The 22,048-nt window shown below is 41.6% G+C and overlaps 2 protein-coding genes across 5 annotated transcripts in view; one reads left to right on the top strand and one right to left on the bottom strand.

The window, feature by feature from the left end:
* Positions 1-12,721, bottom strand: part of exd3 (exonuclease 3'-5' domain containing 3) — a 43,836-nt gene extending 31,115 nt beyond the window's left edge. For all 4 annotated transcript variants that reach the window (XR_006927303.1, XM_046860871.1, XM_046860872.1 and 1 more), the window contains exons 1-12: positions 12,591-12,721; positions 8,173-8,241; positions 6,529-6,593; positions 5,806-6,156; positions 5,140-5,193; positions 4,911-5,050; positions 4,074-4,180; positions 3,814-3,887; positions 3,088-3,126; positions 2,747-2,913; positions 2,186-2,336; positions 193-391 (exon numbers count right to left, since the gene is read on the bottom strand). Coding sequence is in view for 3 of the 4 variants with exons in the window: in XM_046860871.1 (XP_046716827.1) it covers positions 193-391; positions 2,186-2,336; positions 2,747-2,913; positions 3,088-3,126; positions 3,814-3,887; positions 4,074-4,180; positions 4,911-5,050; positions 5,140-5,193; positions 5,806-6,156; positions 6,529-6,593; positions 8,173-8,197 (1,372 nt within the window). In the remaining variant the exon portion in view is untranslated. The remainder of the gene's footprint in view (positions 1-192; positions 392-2,185; positions 2,337-2,746; positions 2,914-3,087; positions 3,127-3,813; positions 3,888-4,073; positions 4,181-4,910; positions 5,051-5,139; positions 5,194-5,805; positions 6,157-6,528; positions 6,594-8,172; positions 8,242-12,590) is intronic.
* Positions 12,722-13,149: 428 nt separating this feature from the next.
* cdc37l1 (cell division cycle 37-like 1) lies at positions 13,150-20,331 on the top strand. Its single transcript, XM_046860875.1, has 8 exons — positions 13,150-13,390; positions 14,693-14,971; positions 15,602-15,698; positions 16,842-16,957; positions 17,718-17,840; positions 18,676-18,852; positions 18,979-19,050; positions 19,256-20,331. Exons 1-8 carry the CDS (start codon positions 13,301-13,303, stop codon positions 19,364-19,366), a joined length of 1,065 nt encoding a protein of 354 aa, XP_046716831.1. The 5' UTR covers positions 13,150-13,300; the 3' UTR covers positions 19,367-20,331.
* The last annotated feature ends 1,717 nt before the right edge of the window (positions 20,332-22,048 follow it).

Raw genomic sequence — 22,048 nt, 5'->3', positions numbered from 1 at the left:
ACACATACACACAGTGAGCTTTCAAACTGACCACAGCCTGCCATATGTTCTCCAGATGTTCCATTTTTCATCAAACCACTTTAGATGTTACAATCATGCTGTTTAGTCTACACTTTACCATAAAGAACGTGAGAAACGTTCTCCTGGAGCCTTACAGTGAGAACCATCCCCTCACGCTTTGCAGTTCCTCACCCAGTTTGAGGATCCTGGTGTCAGTCAGGAGTGCTCTGATGAAGCTTATGGTCAGGCTGTGATGAGTGAGACCTGGAGCACACAGATCCAGCAGGAACACTCGCTCCTTCACGGCCAGCTGGATCAGAGAGATGCGCTGGGTGCTCACTGTACCGAACCCAGCTCTCCACTCCATATCTACGCCCACCACACGTCCAGTCTACACGACACGCCCAGGGAGGAAAAAACATTGTCACGTGACTTCATAATGTATGTTACTCTCCAATTAGCCAATCAGTGCTGTCATAATTGTGAGCCATCACTACTCAAAATCAAACAAGCAGTATACACGTCACGTGACTTTACACACAACACGTGACAAAACATCTGCATACTATTCACTAATGAGTAGAAGTCAGCAGGATAGTAACAAAATATTGTGTGTATAAATAGAAAGAAAGAAAGAAAGAAAGAAAGAAAGAAAGAATTCTTTCTTTCTTTCTTTCTTTCTTTCTAGAAAGAAAGAAAGAAAGAAAGGAAAAAGAGAACAATAAGAAGAAACTAAGGGAAACAATGAAGGGAAAATAAAAAACTAAAAAGAAAAGAAAAGTAGAGAAAGATAAAAAGTAAAGCAAAGGAAACAAAGAAAGAAGGAAGAAAAGAAGAGAAGAACAAATATCTTCTAAGTGTATATGTATATAATATATAGGCATGGTGGCCTGGTGGCCTGGTGAATGGTGGCCTGGTGGATGGTGGCCTGGAGGCCTGGTGGATGGTGGCCTGGTGGATGGAGGCCTGGTGGATGGAGGCCTGGTGGATGGTGGCCTGGAGGCCTGGTGGATGGTGGCCTGGTGGATGGTGGCCTGGTGGATGGTGGCCTGGAGGCCTGGAGAATAGTGGCCTGGTGGATGGTGGTCTGGTGGATAGTGACCTGATGGATAGTGACCTGGTGGCCTGGTGGATGGTGGCCTGAAGGCCTGGTGTATGGTGGCCTGGTGTATGGTGGCCTGGTGTATGGTGGCCTGGTGGATGGTGGCCTGGTGGATGGTGGCCTGGTGGATGGTGGCCTGGAGAGTGGTGGCCTGGAAACCTGGTGGATGGTGGCCCAGAGGCCTGGTGGGTGGTGGCCCGGAGGCCTGGTGGATGGTGGCCTGGAGGCCTGGTGGGGATTGTGGCCCGGAGGCCTGGTGAATGGTTGCCTGGGACCTGGTGAATGGTTGCCTGGAGGCCTGGTGGCCTGGTGGATGGTGGCCTGGAGAGTGGTGGCCTGGAGAGTGGTGGCCTGGAGAGTGGTGGCCTGGTGAATGGTGGCCTGGAGGCCTGGTGGATGGTGGCCTGGTGGATGGTGGCCTGGTGGATGGTGGCCTGGTGGATGGTGGCCTGGAGGCCTGGAGAATAGTGGCCTGGTGGATGGTGGTCTGGTGGATAGTGACCTGATGGATAGTGGCCTGGTGGATGGTGGATGGTGGCCTGAAGGCCTGGTGTATGGTGGCCTGGTGTATGGTGGCCTGGTGGATGGTGGCCTGGTGGCCTGGTGGATGGTGGCCTGGTGGATGGTGGCCTGGAGAGTGGTGGCCTGGAGAGTGGTGGCCTGGAAACCTGGTGGATGGTGGCCCAGAGGCCTGGTGGGTGGTGGCCCGGAGGCCTGGTGGATGGTGGCCTGGAGGCCTGGTGGGGATTGTGGCCCGGAGGCCTGGTGAATGGTTGCCTGGGACCTGGTGAATGGTTGCCTGGAGGCCTGGTGGCCTGGTGGATGGTGGCCTGGAGAGTGGTGGCCTGGAGAGTGGTGGCCTGGAGAGTGGTGGCCTGGTGAATGGTGGCCTGGAGGCCTGGTGGATGGTGGCCTGGAGGCCTGGTGGATAGTGGCCTGGTGGATTGTGGCAAGGAAGCCTGGAGGCCTGGTGAATAGTGGCCTGGAGGCCTGGTGGATGGTGGTCTGGTTACTTAATTAGAGCTCAGTATTTACATATTTGATGCAAAAGCTCATTTTTTGGGACAGATGTGCAGATCATACCTGCAGAAGCATGACTTTGCACATCTGCAGCTGCTCCAAGTTCTCCACTATGATGACCTGCTGCTCCTTCAGAGGAAGTTGGTAGAACTGAAGCTGATGAGATGGAGGAGTGATCCACTGATCCAGAGGGGAACACACGTCATTTATCTCTCTGAGAGAAGAAAAAAAGAAATCAGAAACCAAGAGCCACTACACAGAGGATGATTGTTTCCCGTGAACTGCGTGGCCCTGAGGGGTTTATTCTCCTCCCACCACCACAACATATCAAACTCTGTGCATCTGATCATTTCTGCTTATTTTTACAAGTTATAACATTTTAATTAGCTTCATATAACAAATAACATCAATATAAAATCCCACACAATTGATCTTGAATTTAACTTCACATCACTTCAAAATGATGTCACTGTTTAGGAATCATACAAATTCAGTATCAGTGACATCATTCTGAAGCTCTAATGCATGTGTGAGTGATGTGAAGTTAATCCGAGAACAAGTGTGTGTGTGTGTGTGTGTGTGTGTGTGTGTGTGTGTGTGTGTGTGGACCTCTCCCATACTTACAGTTGACTGGGGGGGAGGGTCTCCATGGTGTCCCACACCCCTGTGGGAAGTCGGTCTCTTGGGACACTAAAGTGTTTGGCCCACTGAGCTGCAGCCTTCAGCCCACTGTATTTCACCAACAGCTCCACTAACACAACCTGAAGGTCCACACTGCCCTTCACTGTGACCTAACACACACACACACACACACACACATTTCCACCAGACAAGATACTTGCTCCACCACATGCTCCTGTTCCAGAAGAGACAAATGTGTGTCTTGTACAGTGTGTGTGTGTGCGCGTGTGTGTGTGTGTGTGCCCAACCAGAAAGAGGTAGCGCATGCAGAAGAACAGATCTACCTGCACATGGTCCCTCCAGTTCTCCTCAGTCATGTTCTTCTAAAAACAACAAGAAAAACTGATGAATGCAAAGTGTTTCTTTTAAATCCTGTAACTGTTCAATTCATAAATTCTCTGACAATTTCACCATCAATTAATCAATTACTTAATCAATCAATGAAGTCTATTTTTTGCTTGTTTGATAATTATTAAACAAGTTAAATAAAATTAAATCAAACAAATAAATAAATAAAACTTGAGATCTAAAACTTTGACACCTACAAACTTAGTGATGATACCTTTAAAACTTACTCACCACCCCTTTAAAACTTTTACTTACCACCCCTTTAAAACTTTTACTTACCACCCCTTTAAAACTTTTACTTACCACCCCTTTAAAACTTACTCACCACCCCTTTAAAACTTACTCACCACCCCTTTAAAACTTACTCACCTACTCACCACCCCTTTAAAACTTACTCACCACCCCTTTAAAACTTACTCACCTACTCACCACCCCTTTAAAACTTACTCACCACCCCTTTAAAACTTACTCACCACCCCTTTAAGTTCTCCACAGGGGCATTTATGAGGTATATTAATAACACATTGTTGCTGTATTTTTTATAGTTTTTTTTTTTTTTTTATTTAAATTATATATTTTTTTAATGAGCAATGAAATACATTTTTAAGGTGAAAAAAATGTATTACTTAAAGTGTGTGTTATTTTTTCGTTTCGTTTCTCACCTCTCCAAATCTCTTGTACATGAGAAACCTCAGGGAGTCAAGTTTCCTCTTATACACAGCGTTCACACACACACCTACACACACACACACACACACACACACACAGAGAAACACACACACGCACATTAATCACAATGATAAAAAAACAACACGTGATTTATTCAGCTGATTATTAAAAATTATTTACCATCAGTTAAAACCTTGATTAATACAAATACACACACACACACACACACACACACACACACACACAGACAGACCAGGATCAATGCTGAACTTTTCCATGAGCCGGAACACGTGTCTGATGAGCAGCTTGGGCTGGATTTGGTCCGTCTGATGCTTGGAAAGACACAAATAAGAAAACCGCCTGCAAAAAATAAGCAAAAATATAAAGATTTAATACACACACACACACACACACACACACACACACACACACACACAACCATAGACTTAAGGTACACATCCTTCACTTAGACTTAGACCACACCTCCTTCACTTAGTCTTAGACCACACCTCCTTCACTTAGACCACTCCTGCTTCACTTAGACTTAGACCACACCTCCTTCACTTAGACCACACCTCCTTCACATAGACTTAGACCACACCTTCTTCACATAGCCTTAGACCACACCCCCTTCACTTAGACCACACCTCCTTCACTCACACCTCTGTCACCTAGACTTAAACCACACCTCCTTCACTAAAAGTAAGACCCAACCTCCTTCCCTTAGACCACACCTCCTTCACTTAAACCACACCCCTTCACTTAGACCACACCCCTTCGTTTAGACCACACCCCACACTTCATTGAGACACAAAGGCGACGCCTCCTTTACAGCATATTAAGTGAAATAAAATAAAATGTAAATCCTGACCCTCCTCACCATCTTCACAGTTCTTCTGACATCTCACATTCCAGAACATTCCCAACTAGTGATTACGACTTTGATGTTTTAAACAAGCTGAAAAAGTGTAATTATCGTAACCTCACTACGATGCGAGTGTGTAATTACACCACGCAGCTAAGCCTCACTGAACTTTATGAGTGCATGATCAGGGACACTTTCTCTTTCAGATCCCGTCCAGCTTCTTACCTGAGCACGTTCTCCAGGGTAAAGTCTGGACTGCACCACGAGTCGAGCAGGCGGATCAGATGATTCTGCAGCTCGACGTGATCTTGAACGTATGCCTCCACCAAGGGCAGCTTGTCCATCAGGATCAGAGGAACACACACCTGAGAGAGCGCAGAGCGAGGGTGAAGAGAGAACAGCACGAGTGGTGGGAATGGAGTTCTCTTTTTTAATTCTTGAAAGAATTACTAACTTGCTCCATGTCGAGGTCCTCCTGAAGTCGTAACTTCATGCCGAGCATCGCCACCTGCCGAGAAAACAAACCGAGAACTCACTTTATTTACTGCTTCAGCAAATAAATTTTAACCAAACTCAACAATTGTAGTTAACACTGTGCGGCGGTTGTCATGGAAACTAAATTCAGTAACAATTAATACATTAATTATTTTGGAAAATATATATGAATATATTTAAAAATATATATGAATATATTTTACTATTATTGATGATATTTGACTGGAAGACATGATAGTTATTCAAATTTGCCTACTTATGAATATTCATAAGCCAAGTCCTAACATCAGTGCAGAGATTTCCATTTTATTATTTATATTTATTTTTCTACATCAGACTGAGTCTGTAAATATAAATTAAAAATATAAAATTATGTAATACCAATAAACATTATAATTTTTTATAATTAGTGTATAGATCACATGTCCTGGTGGATTAATCGAGGTGATTGTGTAAAATGTGGTTGTGTAATTTAATTGATGCTAAAAGTTCTGCCAAATCTTCAGTCTGTTTAAGTTTCTTTTCAGCCCGAGGACAAATCTGTTCTTGGAAACATCTCGCTGAAATAATCCCGACTCCGTGTTGTGACAAAACAGGGCTTTAAAAAACATCTACGAGTCTGAACCTCTCTAAACCAGCATCTGTTCTGCAGGTAGGCCACGTGCTCCAGCAGGAGGTTCTTTTCCAGGCTCTCCAGCTCGTAGATCTCCAGCAGGAGGTCCATGCACCCAGGCTGTGAGGCCGTAATAAGCTCTAGAGCCCGGAGCTGCAGGTTTCTTTTCTCCTCCTTGTCCTTCAGCTCTTTCATGCTGACCCCCACCAGGCCCCGCCTCCAGCGCACAAACTCCATGAGGAGGAACTGAGCCAGCGTGGGAGACCTGCTCTTCTGGATACCTGGGCAGCTGTCCAGCAGCATCAGGAGACCGGACAGGGGTGAGAGGAACCGGGAGAACCCAGATACAGCCTGCAGTCTCAGCTGGAGGAAACCAAGAGAACACGATCGTGTAAAAATACAAAAAGAATGAAAGAAAGAAAAAAGAAAGAAAGAAAGAAAGAAAGGAAGAAAGAAAGAAAGTAAGAAAGAAAGAAAGACCACCAAAATAATAAATTACTTTAATAGAATTGTAAGAAATACATAAATAAATCTAAAAATAATTTAATTCAAGACAAAGCTATCAATATTACAACAGTTAGCAATAATAGATAGATAGATAGATAGATAGATAGATAGATAGATAGATAGATAGATAGATAGACAGACAGACAGACAGACAGACAGACAGACAGACAGACAGACACAGTGTGTGGATCAGTGGAAAGGTTCTGAATGATGTTCTGATGTTCTCACCTCCTTCAGATCCTTCCTGCTCCACAACTCACACAGCTGCTCAATCAGCACGCACGGGTCAACACCTGCACACACACACACACACCACACACACAGGTATAGTATTCAATTAACAATAGATCTCATGTATGGTAAAAATGTCATTATGTTGAACGAGGAGAAGAAGAAGAAGAAGAAGAAGAAGAAGAAGAAGAAGAAATTCCATTCCCTTTTACGCTTGAATGCCGGACCATCGTAAAAAGCATTTCACTGCATGTCGTACTCTGTATGTATGTGTATGTGACAAATACAATTTGATTTGATTTGATTTAAGAAGGAAAGGAAGAAAGAGAAGACAAAAAGAAGAAGAAGAAGAGGAAGAAGAAAAAGAAGGAGAAGAAGATGATGATGATGAAGGAGTAGTGAAGAAGAAGAAGAAGAAGATTCGAGAGATTTATATCACATGTGGAAACTGTCTTGTAGCATGGGGTTTGATCTGTGGAAGAAGAAGAAGAAGAAGAAGAAGAAGAAGAGGAGGAGGATGAAACGTTTGCTCCAGCAGGAGAAGAAGAAGGAAAAGGAAGAGATTTTGGACAACAGATGAGTGAAGGAAGTGTGCGTTATCAATAGAGCCGTTACTATGGAAACGATACTGTATCAGCCCGAGGGCATTGATATGAACCCCGGCTGAATTTGACGATCTGAAAGCCTGAGAGTGTGGATTCATGCAGCCAATCAGAGCCAGCCGTAGGAGTCAGGTGATCACACATTCTGTACATTCATGCACTTTTCTGATCTTAATTCAATTAAACAAAAGTAAAAAATGTGAACTTTTTTTCCAAATGTTGCTCTACACGGTGAGTTATGTAACCTGAAGGTCATGCGATTAAACATTCCAACACACACACACACACACACACACACACACACACACACACACACACACACACACACACACACTGTTCTGCGAGTCCCTACAGAAAACTTTTACACAAACAACATAAATGGTGTTCCAGCATACATGACAGGACAGAGCTGCGTGTTTCTGCACAGAGCTCCGAGCAAAACATCAAACTGTTAACCATCCCCTTACTGACACACTCACACACTCACACACACTCACACACACTCACACACACTCACACACACTCATTTCCCATGACTCTCCACAGCTGGGGTGACAGTTGAGCAAAACACACCTGACAATTTCTCATCTTTGTCCTCACCCTGTCCCTGTCCTTATACACACACACACACACACACACACACACACACACACAGGAGATTCAGATGAAAGGATGAAGACGGGGCAGAAGCAGTAAAAGTGGTGTTTAAAAATTTTATGTTAAAAAAATTTTTTTATTAAATATTACATCTGGAGGGGCGGAGCTTCATATAAATCTCATGAATAATTGGGCATCAATTTAACTAAGTGGAAAAATAATATGCAATAAAAACTGTTTCAGCAAAAAAAAATCCTGCATATATTCAGTGAAGAAAGAGTTCCTCTGGGGTTCTTTAGATGGTTCATGGTTCTAATAGGAACCTTTACATTCTATTTGATTCCACTTTACACAATAAACTGTCAAAACAAAAATAAAAAAATATTAAATAATAACGATAGTGAGAAAGATTAAAGACAGAATAGTGATGATAATGTTGTACCGTCTGATCTCGAGGTCCGATCCATTTTCCGTCCAGTGGGTGGCGCTCTGTCAGCACAGCGTCAGCTTCCTGTTAACACAAAAACACAGCTTATTACTGATTGTGTCAGAATATTGAGTGTAAATATAACATCTGATTCAGAGAGACAGACAGCATAAACCTGGATTAAATCTGACTCATCAAAACTAAACAAAAGCAGTTTTACTCATTAAAAACCAAAACAAAGGCAAAATTTGCAGTCCTGGACAAAAAAAACAAATTCACCTTCAGTATCTGATTTAAAATGACAGTGCTGATGTTTTAATTAAATCTGATTTATCAGAATTGAACTAAATACATAGAATCTTCTGAGAGTCAATTAAAAAGTCAACTAGCAGAACCGAATCAAATTAAATGAATCAGAAATAAAAAATAAATCAATCTAATGTGCTGGGAGTCGATTCTAAAAATAGTAAATTCTTTTACTTCAGACATTTAGAAGACTTAAAGTTGATTCCACACAACAAAAAGTGCATCCTGTGCAAACAAAACATATTTACCCTCAACTCAAATCATAAAACAGACAGCGGATATGATTCGCCATTTGACTCGACAGAACTAAACCAGTGTTATAATCAGATAATATTCACACACACACACACACACACACACACACACACACACACACACACACACCATCTCCAGCAGAAACACACACACACACACACACACACACACACACACACACACACAGACACCATCTCCAGCATAAGCACCGATAGTCACCTCATTACACACACACACACACACACACACACACACACACACACACACACACACCATCTCCAGCATAAGCACGATATTCACCTCATTACACACACACACACACACACACACACACACACACACACACCATCTCCTCCAGCATAAGCACCGATATTCACCTCATTACACACACACACACACACACACACACACACACACACACACACACACACACCATCTCCAGCATAAGCACCGGTATTCACCTCATCACACACACACACACACACACCATCTCCAGCAGAAGCACCGATGTTTGGCTCATCACAAACACACACACACACACACACACACACACCCCATCTCCAGCAGAAGCACTGATATTCACCTCACCACATCACCCCGGGGTTCTCTGAGTTTCTGTACATTACGGTTTTCCTGGGGATTTAAAATAAAGGCAAATTGTGTGTTTTTGTGTAAATTCTACAGGAAAGAAAACACAAAAGTATATAACAGTTCATGAAAAACCTCAACAACTGTTTTGATCTGTTTGGGCCACTGTTCCTCACCATGTCCAGCTTTTCTTGTAAATGTGATTATACGTGTCTCTACGACCAAATCGGTTCCTCCTGTCAGTCGTTGTGAAATAAAACAGTGATTAAATCCAGATGAATACATGTGAGTTTGCTACAGGTGGGAGTGTGTGAGCTCTGACTAGCGCACGCTCTGACTGTCCAATCAAAGACGTGAAAATGCCTGCTAGAGGGCCTCGGTTTCTCCAACTCGAAATCCGATTGGTCAGAGGAACAGCCTCCAGGCAGCATGTACTTTATGCTAAAGGCGACTGTACTGCTGATTCTGAATGTGATACGGCATTTCATAGTTATTAACAATTCTGTAAAGGTTTTTCAATTTACATATTTTCATTCCATTATCTAAATAATTCTGTAGGAATTTAGGACGAGACAGAACTTTCCTCGGAGTTGGAGACCCGAGTGCAGGTGTTGAAGTTTCAGTACGGTTTGATAAACGACCCAAAAAGCGTAAAACTCAAAGCACAAATCCCCCTTTTTTTCCCTCTTCCCTCGTTCTTCAGTTCTGTTGCGGCATCTGTTCCTGATCTCCTTCACATCCACGCCAGCGAGGTTTTTGTTTTTACAAAATATTTTATGACTTTCATTTTTCACACCGAGATGTTCTGCAAGTTCTCGCTAATAAACCAGGAAACACTTCACACCATATTTTTATTTTCTTCTCATCATCTCGCCATCAATCTGAGTACGGTTTTCATGGGCAGATGTTGTGTTTTCATGGGCAGATGTTGCTCACGTTTCACCGTTTCCGGACCTCAGATTAATGGAGAAACGTAACACCAACACTGAGTATGAGGCACTTCTGGCTTTTGTTTTACGGTATAGAGATGAGTAACGTGTGAGCAAAGCGCCCGAGGTGTAAAAATACAAAAAAACACACACATACACCACATTTTTCTCTCTCACTCACACACACGCACACACACACACACACACACACACACACACTCCCTCCCTGTGGGAACGCCAGGCCACGCCGGGGCTCCCTGCCAGCTGGCTGCATGATGTGCTTTGAGGTTGTAGATGTTTTTAAGGCTGAAGTCTGGACTGTTTCTCTCTCGCCTGTTCCCCAGGGGAGGGTCCTGGCACTGAACTCTTTTTCTCTCTCTCTCTCACACACACACACACACACACACACACACACACACACACACACACACACACTGTGCTGTTATACTGTCACCACATGGACAAAATACAGTACGACAACCTGAGGAGCAACAAATTTTACACAAAAAACAAACTCTAATAAAAAGAATAATAACCATTAAACATGAACGGGTTCTGAGACACGATCAGGAACATTACAGAACATCTTAATCAGCATCTCATATGCTGTCCGCATCAAAACCATTATCATACATAAATACATTAAGTCAAATAAAACTAGAAATCCTTATTAAAGAATTCAAATCATCTCTAACAGCCAATCACTGCCTCCAGATGTTAGGCCACGCCCCCTTACCTGGCATGAAGTGAGCATTAGAGTACTACACATACACATTCTTTATAAGTACTGCATTGTAAAAAGTTACTCATCACTTTATAGACAAATGTTACACACACTCACACTTTCTGTACATTACTGATCTTCATATACTCTCTTTTACTTCATCTGTATTGTCTCCGGGGTATCTAGTCTGTATTCTACAGTGTTGGACAGTAACGGAGTGAATGTAATTTGTTACTGTATTTAAGTCTTTTTCACGTGTCTGTATTTTACTGAAGTTTTTCCATTTGAGGAGATTTTTACTGAAATTTTAAATTTCAAAGTCAAATATTTGACTTTTTACTACATTTAGTGAAATCAGTCGTTTCTTTTTATTATTGAGGATAAAAACGTAACTGGTGAAACACGCAGCGAGTCACCAATCAGGATCGAGCGCACGCTCTGTTTTACACGTGTTCTGATCGACGCTCGGTGCATCTACTGATCACCAACATACAGTTCAGCATCAGTTCAACATCAAGCAGAACATTTAGAGAGGAATAAATGATGAAGAAACTCCAGACTCGAACTCACCACCACACACGTGACCTCATTTACACGTTATTATTAAAGAAGGTTTTGGGTTCATGATAATTATAATAGAAATCAATCAGTGTTTGAGTCTTTAATATCATTCTATTAATAGATCAGTGTGCTGAGAGTCACATTCGAGTCTTTACACAGAAACTGAGGTGATTAAGTGAAGAATCTTGTGATAAAAATGATCACAGGAACATTAGAGTTATAATAAATCACTACTTTGGACACTTGAGTACATTTGAAGGTAAATATTTTGTACTTTTACTCAAGTGAAAGTTTAAATAAACACTTTTACTTTTACTGGAGTCACATTTTACTGCGTGTCTCTACTTTATCTACTACATGTTTTGTGTTCTTCATCCTCCACTGCTGATTGTCTACTATAATCTTGTCTATAAGCTAAATGTATAGTGTTGTTTATGTCTGTAGTTTTGAGTCACCAACAGCTGGAACTAAATTCCACGTGTGTGTCCTTGTGTACTAACCTGATTCTCATTTATAGTGCAGCAAATTGACGTTACTCTCAAACACACACACACACACACACCCCAAATCTGACCAACTCATATTCTTCATCTAGCAAACTTTAAAACAATTAATTAATAATAAAAAGCAGAAATGTATTAATAATAATTCACAGTTTTGATTCTGAAATCAGTCAGTTCTGAAGTGCGCACTAACCTACTACACAGAATTACTAAGAGTACGTATACCTTTACTACTCATTTTGCTTTTTCTAATACATATACATATATATATATATATATATATATATATATATATATATATATAATTGTAAAACATGAATATAAACTTTACGGGACTTTGTGTGTTATATACAATTCTCTTTGATTCACACAAAACTGTTAGATTTTAATTTCAGTTGCTAATGAACACAAGCACAGACACGCTACTGCTAGCTAAAGCTAAGCGCTGGGATTACTCGGATTTTATTTTCACCGGATAAATAATTATTTTTTATGTCATGTGCGGAAAAACACTGTTTAGTTGTATTTTATTCCTAAATTGAAAAGTGTAGAATTTATTTTACTTACACTTCAAAACACAGGGATTTGAGTCATTTAAGTGACGTGCAGTTCCGGGAGGAACTAAATAAAAGTCGTTTTGTGTCACACGGACGTTTAATGAAGTAACGTTTGTTCGTAGGAAAAGGAATATTTATTGCGCATTAATTTTTTTAAGGTCTAAAATGTCCGTTGTATTCAATGATACAAAACATATATGTTCACATCAATTTAACTTTTTTTTTCGCTAACTTTATTAATAAAGCTGTAAACGCATGGTTGTGATGAGTGGAATTGTTGTTTTTAATCGCACACAATTTCGCTACCGTTTTTCTCTAAGTGTTTCTAAGAGTACAACCACGTTTCAGGAGAATGTGCATTAAATATTCCCACTGATTATAAAATAAAAGTTTTAGGGCTGCCGCATGACTTGCGGAATCGGAATCGAACTCGTTCTCCGCGTCGCCACAAGGCCGCATCCTGAACCAACTTCCCAGAGTGTGCGCATGCGGACTACGCAGGGTGTGAGATAGCGGATTCTGCGCACTACGTCACACAATAGAGAGTCCAATAAGCTGCGGTTTGAGACGCAGCCCTACTGTTATTACATGAGGGGGTACAGTGACGGCGAGGTTCTGAAGCCCGAAATATGTCCGCGTTTGCGTGCTTTCTGAGTTTAATTGGGACTTTCTGGGATTATTAACACCACGAGAAGTTTCCAGGACGATAAAAACCTGAAGATGGAGTGGTTTATGAACGGTGGTGCCAAGAAGTTACCTCCTTCTGAGGAGAACCGCTGCACGAGTGACAACCAAAGCCGACATGACGAGGTAACAACTTTCACAAACCGAGTCATTTTATTATCATAAAGTTCACACAAACTGCTTTATTTTACATTTGAACACGATGATACACGTAGTTCCTTATTTCAAACCGATTCACCTGCGCTAAAGTTAGCTAAGCTAGCCTGAGGTAAGTTCACTCCCCCTCAGGAGCTAGTTTCACACACATACACACACACATACACACACACACACACACACACACATTATAAACTGAAATGAAAACCAACACGTGTTCATTCTGATCCCGATATTACATGAAATTCTCAGATAGCTCGTGAGTTCCTGATCTTGCAGTGTTTGTGATGGAGTTAGCATCACACCTCAGCTAGCAAACTTTATTCTAATCCCATAACTATAATACACACAAAGTTTCATTCCGCTTTTAGACACCATCTCCTATCATCTTCTATATCCTCCTGTCCACACAATCCTCATTGTCTTTCATTTAACATCAGACAACCCGAGTTTTATTAGTTTGAACAGATCGATTGGAAATGGCCCACTGTGACATCACACAATACTGTGTTTACTGCACTGTGACATCACACATTACTGCGTTTACTGCACTGTGACATCACACATTACTGTGTTTACTGCACTGTGACATCACACATTACTGTGTTTACTGCACTGTGACATCACACAATACTGTGTTTACTGCACTGACATCACACATTACTGTGTTTACTGCCCTGTGACATCACACATTACTGCGTTTACTGCGCTGTGACGTCATTTTAATACTGATTTATCATTCTCTATACACACACACTAACATACTCCATATTCTCTATTCCTAAACTCCTACCTGATTTGTGTGTGTGTGTGTGCGTGTGTGTGCGTGCGTGCGTGTGTGTGTGATCCTGATGAAGGGAAATCCCCAACAGCATCAGCATCTATTTTCTGACCAGTCGTGTCCCAGAATAAATAGTGAGTTAGTTGTGAGTGAAGGTTCGACACTGAGTCTCTATATCACAGTCATAAGCCATGTTATAGCCTCTCTCTCTCTCTCTCTCTCTCTCTCTCACACTCTCTCTCTCTCTCTCACACTCTCTCTCTCTCTCTCTCTCTCTCTCTCACTCTCTCTCTCTCTCACTCTCTCTCTCTCACCTCTCTCTCTCTCTCTCACTCTCTCTCTCTCTCTCACTCTCTCTCTCTCTCTCTCTCACACGCTCTCTCTCTCTCTCTCTCTCACACGCTCTCTCTCTCTCTCACTCTCTCTGTCTCACACTCTCTCTCTCTCTCTCTCACTCTCTCTGTCTCACTCTCTCTCTCTCTCTCTCCTAGGTCAGTGTGGACGAGAGCATGGCGTCTCTGTGTGAGAGACAGCAGCGGTGTGTGAAGGCCTCCATCGTGTCCAGTTGGCAGTTGGTGGAGGCTCAGGACCAGCTCTGTGGTCTGGAGCTGCACGGTTCTGAGTCAGTGGAACAGGCCCGGGCCCGAGCGCTCGCTTCCTCCGCTCATCTCTCTCAGATCGAGGAGGAGTGGAGGAGGAAGGAGAGCATGCTGGACTCACGCTGGAGCCCCACACTCGGGCCGGACCAGGGGCAACGCGGCTTCAACAAAGTACACACACACACACACACACGCACACACACACGCGAACACACAAACTCTCCTTCTACTAGCGTTCATATAAGAACAAAATAAATCTTTGTATTTTTTGTTTTTATTGTATAACTTTTTCTTCTCTATGCAGTAAACAGATCAATTAAATAAAAGCTTTAAAATGTTTTAAGTTTACAAAAAGATTTATAAAAAAAAAAAAAACAATTGTATAATTATTACTATGGATTATTTTATCTGGAATTACCATTTCTTATTTTTAGCCTATTTATATTCTTTAAGAAATAAATGACTATAAGGAGAACATTTGAATAAATAAAAAAAGTTAATACAAAATATTTCTAAATTAAATTTTTTGTAAAAGTCATATATGATAATTATTTGCACTTTCTGTGGTTTAATTATATAATATCCACTGTTGAGCCAAGAAAACTATAACTATAAGAATTAAAACAAAAAGAAGAAGAAAGACAAAACGGAAAAGAGAGAAAATAAAAAATTAGTGATTAGAGCATCGTTTTAATGGGAATTAATGGGAGTTTCTTGAACGTGTGTTATATACAAGATAAATAAACCGTCTGTATGCTGTTGTGCTGATGGGGTGCTAATATTTTTGTGTTCACCCGCCAGAGCATCATAAATGATCCCAAGCCCAGGGGGATGGAGATGGATTATGACAAGAGCTTAACGTTCGTCCAACGCCACGAGGAGGAACTGAAACATTTTGGTGAGCTGAGTACAGACCAGAATTTCTGAGACGTTGTTTATTTATTTATTTATTCATTTATTTATTTATTTATTTTCTTAAATCAGTTCTGTTCTACAAACACTTTCCAGATTACTGTTTTTGTAATACATTACAAGGCCTAAAGTTTATGGACATAAATGTATTTATGGTGGTATTTATACATGAAATGGAGTTTATAAACGTCTTCAAATTTGTGGACTGCTCTGAGAACATGGTCTACTCATCCAGTGACGGAAGCTGAAGCAGAGACGAGCTTTTCAAAGCTGAAACTAATCAATGGGGTAGACATTGGGTCATGGCGTGGGTCACCCAGGGGGCGCTATTCGAGCTGGAACCACCACTGGTGCTTGGTGTATCTACTGATCACCAACATACAGTTCAGCATCAGTTTATCATCAAGCAGAACATTTAGAGAGAAATAAATGATGAAGAAACTCCAGACTCGAACTCACCACCACACACGTGACCTCGTTTACACGTTATTATTAAAGAAGGTTTTGGGTTCATGATGATTGTAATAGAAATCAATCAGTGTTTGAGTCATTAATATCATTCTATTAATAGATCAGTGTGCTGAGAGTCACATTCGAGTCTTTACACAGAAACTGAGGTGATTAAGTGAAGAATCTTGTGATAAAAATGATCACAGGAACATTAGAGTTATAATAAATCACTACTTTGGACACTTGAGTAAAAGTACAGAAGTTTTACCTTTAAATGTACTCAAGTGAACGTTTAATGGACATTTTTACTGGAGTCACATTTTACTGAGTGTCTCTACTTTATCTACTACATGTTTTGTGTTCTTCATCCTCCACTGCTGATTGATGAACCTTTCTGCATCTTTCTTCTTTTTCTGACACTGGAGACTCCTTCCATACATGTTAAATATCCCCTAACCAAAAATCATCACCATGGCAACCATTATACCTTTTACTTGTGTTAAACAACACCTTTATTATTAGCCTTGATTTAGCTTTTGACCGTCCCTGCAGAAGGTTTCCGTTACTATGGAAACCGTAACGTATAAGAGTGAGGGAGCATGTAAATATAAAGCTGAATTTCTGACCAATCAGATTGTGGTGATTGTGACTTCACATGCTTTGTGTTCTTGGGTGTCAGGGATGTTGAGGAGATGGGATGACAGTCAGCATTTTCTAGCCCAGTCGCCCCACCTGATCTGTGAGGAAACAGCAAACTACCTGATCTTATGGTGCTTTCGTCTCTATGCTGAAAAGGTAAATACAGTTTTTATTAAAAAAAAAAAAAAAACATATGGCAGAAAGTGAAACATTTTGGCTCTACATGAATAATTTATGAGGTTGTGTGATTTCCACCAATCACAGAGCAGCATTGCCTGGGCTGCGTGCAGGCGGTGTGGAAAAACGACCTTTAAAAACGTTCTCGTTTTTTGGGGGGGATTTATAAAAACTCTAAAACCCCCAAAGTATTTTTTTTTTTGTTAGCAATAAAGTAAAAATCTTTTAAATGTGTGTATTAATATTGATATCAATATTTATTTTAGAAATAAAAATAAAAAGGCTTTATTTTAAATAGAAAAAAAAAAAGATAATTTGTGGACGCCTTATGTTATTTCAGATGGAATAAGTATTCAGGGGTGCGTCTCAAATCGTTCTGCTCCCTAGATAGGATGCCTACATGTGTAAGTGTACACTGTGGAGTAGCTGGATCTCGAATCAGGGTCTATGAGTGAAAAACAGTTTGGGATTTGGGTGGATGAACAATGATATGACAATAATATGATCATTCAAACCCCACAAAGAGAGCGTGTTGATTGAAGGGTGAGTAGTTGCTATAGCAACACATTATTGAAAGCCTTTTGATGTAGTGACCAGCTGTTCTTTGGTTCTGCAGCTGTACTGCTTAAGAAAGGCCATGAGATGGTTATTACACAGGTTGGTGATAGTGTGTGTGTGTGTGTGTGTGTGTGTGTGTGTGTGTGTGTGTGTGTGTGTGTGTTCTCTTTCCATCTGTCAGAAGGAAGCTCTGATGGAGCAGGTCGCACACCAGGCTGTAGTCATGCAGTTTATTTTGGAGATGGGCCGAAGTGTGCAGCAGGATCCTCGCTTCTGCTTTAGACAGTTCTTCCACAAAGCCAAAGTAACTAACACACACACACACACACACACACACACACACACACACTCTGCATAAACATTCCAAACATGTCCTCGCTTAATCTGTCTTGTGCTAAAGTTCTGTCCTGTGTGTTTAGTGTGTTGTGAAGTTTGAAGGCTGTTTTTGAATTTTTTTTAGACCCAATTGATTTTAAAGCCGGGCCTTGCTAGAACCCTGCTAGAACCCTGGTGCAAAAGTAGTGTGAAGCCTTTAAACTGTAATGCAATGAGATGACCACTAGGGGACAGAACAGGGCTTCCACTTCCACTGTAAATAGTTTTCTATTTTTTTTTAAGTGTCCACTCGTTGCATATACACTGTATGGACAAAAGTATGTGCACCTCTCACACGCCTGTACGTGCTGATTAAACGTCTCATTCCAGATGTATTCACCTCTTTGCTGTTATAATAAGCTCCACTTTTCTGAAAGACTTTCCTCTAGATTTCGGAGCATGACTAGGGATTATTCATTCAGCAATGATTGTGTAGCGAAGTGAAGCAAGGTCATGGCTCTGTGCAGGACACTTGAGTTTTTCCACTCCATACTTGGCAGAAGCATGTCTTCATGTGCATGTGCACAGGGACCTTGTCAGATATCCTGTGTTTATTTAAACATTATTGATACAGCAGGAGTACCAGGTGCTCGTGATCCGAACAGAAACCTGTCTCATGTATGTTTCAGGAGATCTGCTCTGGTGTGCTGTTTGATTTTTGGAGTTCATCCCTAGATCAAAAGTGCTTTCAGAGACCTTCAAGAAAACAATGAATTCTTTTTGAGTTATTTATTTCAGCTTAAGTGTGTTTTTGTTTTTTTAAGGCGGGACAGGAGGGGTATCTGGACGTCTTCCACACTGAGCTCGAGGCCTTTAAACACCGGGTGAGGGAGTACTCCACTACGCCCAGAGCAGACACGCCCAGATCCCCGGAGCAGCAGCAGGGCGTACCGAGCACGTGCAGACTCAACCCTAAAGAAGTGCTGGAGTCTCTGCCTCCTGTGAGTGTATACCACCACACACACACACACACACACACACACACACACACACACACACACATGCTGATAAGGTACTAATGGTATTACTGCTGTCACATGTTTGATCTTTTCTTTTTTCCCCCACAGGAACTGAAGGCGTGTATCCAGTCACAGGACATGCACATCCTGCAGAACGTTCTCAGCACCATGAACCCACAGGTACACACTAGGGGTGTGCGACATCACATCACATCACATCACGCTACTTTCCTCCATCCAGATGATATCGATATTGTACAGCGATATGAGAACATTGTTTTCTGTGTTTGATTATTAATGCCTGTTTTAATAACTCTGACCAATCAGAATTCAACAGCACTGTGATTGAACACATTCTCTCTCTCTCTCTCTCTCTCTCTCTCAGGTGGCTGAGTATCATATAAAGCGGTGTTTGGAGGCGGGGCTTTGTTCACATTTTGGGCGGGGCTCTAAAGATGAGGACACAGAAGATCAGAGAATGATGGAGACGTCCTAACAAGCACACACACACACACACACATGGCATCTCTCACTCGAGTTCAGGACGATGAGGTTGAAGTTTAAATGAACATCACGTGAAGATCAGACGAGTGAAAAAGAGACCTTCATGCTGTCAGAGGGGAGGAGGAACAGGGAGAAGAGGAGGGAGAAAAGGAGGAAGATCAGACAAGTGAGCATTGCCTTCATCCTGGAGGAGGAGATGGAGGAAATGATGAATGGAAGAGGAAGATGAGTAAGAAGAAAAGGAAATGAAGAAGGAGAGGAAGAGAAAGAGGGGCAACGGCTGCCATCAGAGACTTTGTTTGTTTGTTTGTTTTGGATCACTTGTGAACGTGTGCTGCACTTTATATCTGATTGCGAGTTGAGTGTATAAAACAGATAGGACGAGGTATTTTTCTGCACGTGTTTGTTACGTTTCCGGGGCGATGTGGAGACGGCACAGAGACACTGATTGATGGACAGATTGATAGCTTTTTTTTTTTTTTTTAAAGAAAGGTCAGCTTTTTTCAGACATGAAAAACGTCTTTAACGTGAAATTTCCACAATCTTTCCAAATAATTTCCCCTTTATTTATACTTTTAACATAAAATGCATCACTGACGTTTACTCGCGCACATTTAATATTTCAAAACATTAATTTTGACTTATTCTTTCTTCATTTTTTTTTTTCTCCTAAAATTATTAAATATTAAACGCCTGATAGAAAGAATTCCCACTGCTCCCACCCCACCATGAAAAACCGTCTAGTGCATTTTATATCCAAAGGCAGGAAAAGGAAATCAGTGGGTTCAGCTTTTTTTTTCTCGTTTAATTGAGTTTTCTCTGTATAAGTTGTGATGGAGGAAAGAGTTAATGGTGATTATTTCCCACGCAGTGCATTTTATGTATTTAATAGATTTATTTTTCCTTTTTCAAATCTAAAATGCATTACAGGGCAAATAAACCTCATTAATAATTTTATTATTTTTTGCTCTTTAGTGCAAAATGTTTATGCTGCTGAAATATTTTGAGCCACAGCCCGAGTCCGAGTCAGTGGAGATCAGATATCGTATTTAAATTAAAAAACCAGAGCCGAGATCTAATCATAGCCTGAACCTCAGAGTGGGGTGTGTTTCACATCTCTCTCTCTCCCTCACTCTCTCTCTCTCTCTCTCTCTCTCTCTCTCTCTCTCTCTCTCCTTTAGCCTTCCATCTCTTTTCTCTCTCTCTCTCTCTTTTTCTCTCTCCCCTCTCTCTATTTCTCTCTCCTTTAGCCTTCCAACTCTCTCTCTCTCTCTCTCTCTCTTCCCTTTAGCCTTCCATCTATCTCTCTCTCTCTCTTTCTTTCTCTTTCTCTCTCTCTCTATTTCTCTCCTTTAGCCTTCCATCTCTTTTCTCTCTCTCTCTCTTTCTATCTCTTTTTCTCTCCCCTCTCTCTATTTCTCTCTCCTTTAGCCTTCCATCTCTCTCTTTCTCGTGCCCCCTCTCTTCCCTTTTGCCTTCCATCTCTCTCTATCTCTCTCTTCCCTTTAGCCTTCCATCTCTCTCTTTCTCACGCCCCCTCTCTCTCTTCCCTTCAGCCTTCCATCTGTCTCTCTTCTACCCCCTTCTGTGGAATTAGATTACTACGTTCACACAGTGTTTAATACGGCCAAAAAATGATGCGTAGAGCTCTCTCTCTCACACACACACACCCCAGAGCTAGTGTGAGATCTATGCACCGTGTCCTGTGAGCTTCTCTATGCTTTATTTCCATCTTCAGCTGATGGATGTTAATCACCAGCCGTGTTGAAGAATAAAACTCACGCCTTCCACTTTTACTGTTTATTTTGGTGCCACGAAGTGAATTAAAGCAGTAAATTATGAACAGATGATCTCTCTCTCTCTCTCTCTCTCTCTCTCTCTTTCTCTCTCTCTTTCTATCTATCTCTCTACACGATCACTGCTGTGGGTTCCATCAGCGTTACAGCTCCAGAGCGACTCGTACCGCTTCCTCGATCCTTCCTGTGAACTTTCATGGAGAAGCAGTGGATTTCAGAATAAAGTCTGTAGTCTGAAGGACACATCAGAGGAGAACTCGAGTGACTGCAGTATGTCCATGTGAGGAGATGAACAAACCTCCAGCATGTTCTGTTTCCGCTTTATAAAACTTTAGTGATCACCTGGTATCTTCCTTTAAATCATCCCATTCCACATTCCATCTCCGTGTGCTGTAATACATCTCCACTCTTCTGGGAAGATGTTCCACTGGATTTTTTTGGGACGGTTATTCAGCCACAAGGATGTTAGTAAAGTCATGTATTGATGGAGTTGAGGAGGTTCAGGTTTGGAGCACTATAGCAGAAGGTTTTCATGGAGTGGCTTTGTAAACTGGGCCAGTGTTCTGTTCGAGCAGGTTTGGGTCACCTAGTTTAGGCGAAGGCAAAATGTCATGCAGCAGTCAAAGACGTCTGAGATGTGTGTGTGTGTTTTCAAAGTTTGGAGAAGAACGTCATATGGCTGGAAAAGTCCAGTGTCCCAATACTTTTGCAGAAACAATTTTTTTTTGGATACGTGGTGTGTAGAAACGGTGGTCTGGTTGATGAACTGCTGGTTTTTGTGTCAGTGTTTTGTTTGTCTGTGCAGAACCCCAGGTCCTGATCCACTCCGTCCTCCATCACGGAAGCAGATCTCCACGAGCTCCAGCGCTTGACGTGTA

This window comes from Silurus meridionalis, chromosome 11 (assembly GCF_014805685.1).
Source record: "Silurus meridionalis isolate SWU-2019-XX chromosome 11, ASM1480568v1, whole genome shotgun sequence".
NCBI lineage: Eukaryota > Metazoa > Chordata > Actinopteri > Siluriformes > Siluridae > Silurus > Silurus meridionalis.
The sequence above is the reverse complement of the archived record's forward strand: the minus strand, read 5'-3'. Positions and strand labels throughout refer to the sequence as shown.

What these genes read in the sequence shown, in the direction of transcription:
- cdc37l1 (XM_046860875.1), top strand. Translation starts at nt 13,301, where the DNA reads ATGGAGTGGTTTATGAACGGTGGTGCCAAGAAGTTACCTCCTTCTGAG. An exon ending in ACCAAAGCCGACATGACGAG is followed by an intron (nt 13,391 to 14,692) that starts GTAACAACTTTC and finishes TCTCTCTCCTAG; the next exon opens with GTCAGTGTGGACGAGAGCAT. An exon ending in AGTTCTTCCACAAAGCCAAA is followed by an intron (nt 17,841 to 18,675) that starts GTAACTAACACA and finishes TGTTTTTTTAAG; the next exon opens with GCGGGACAGGAGGGGTATCT.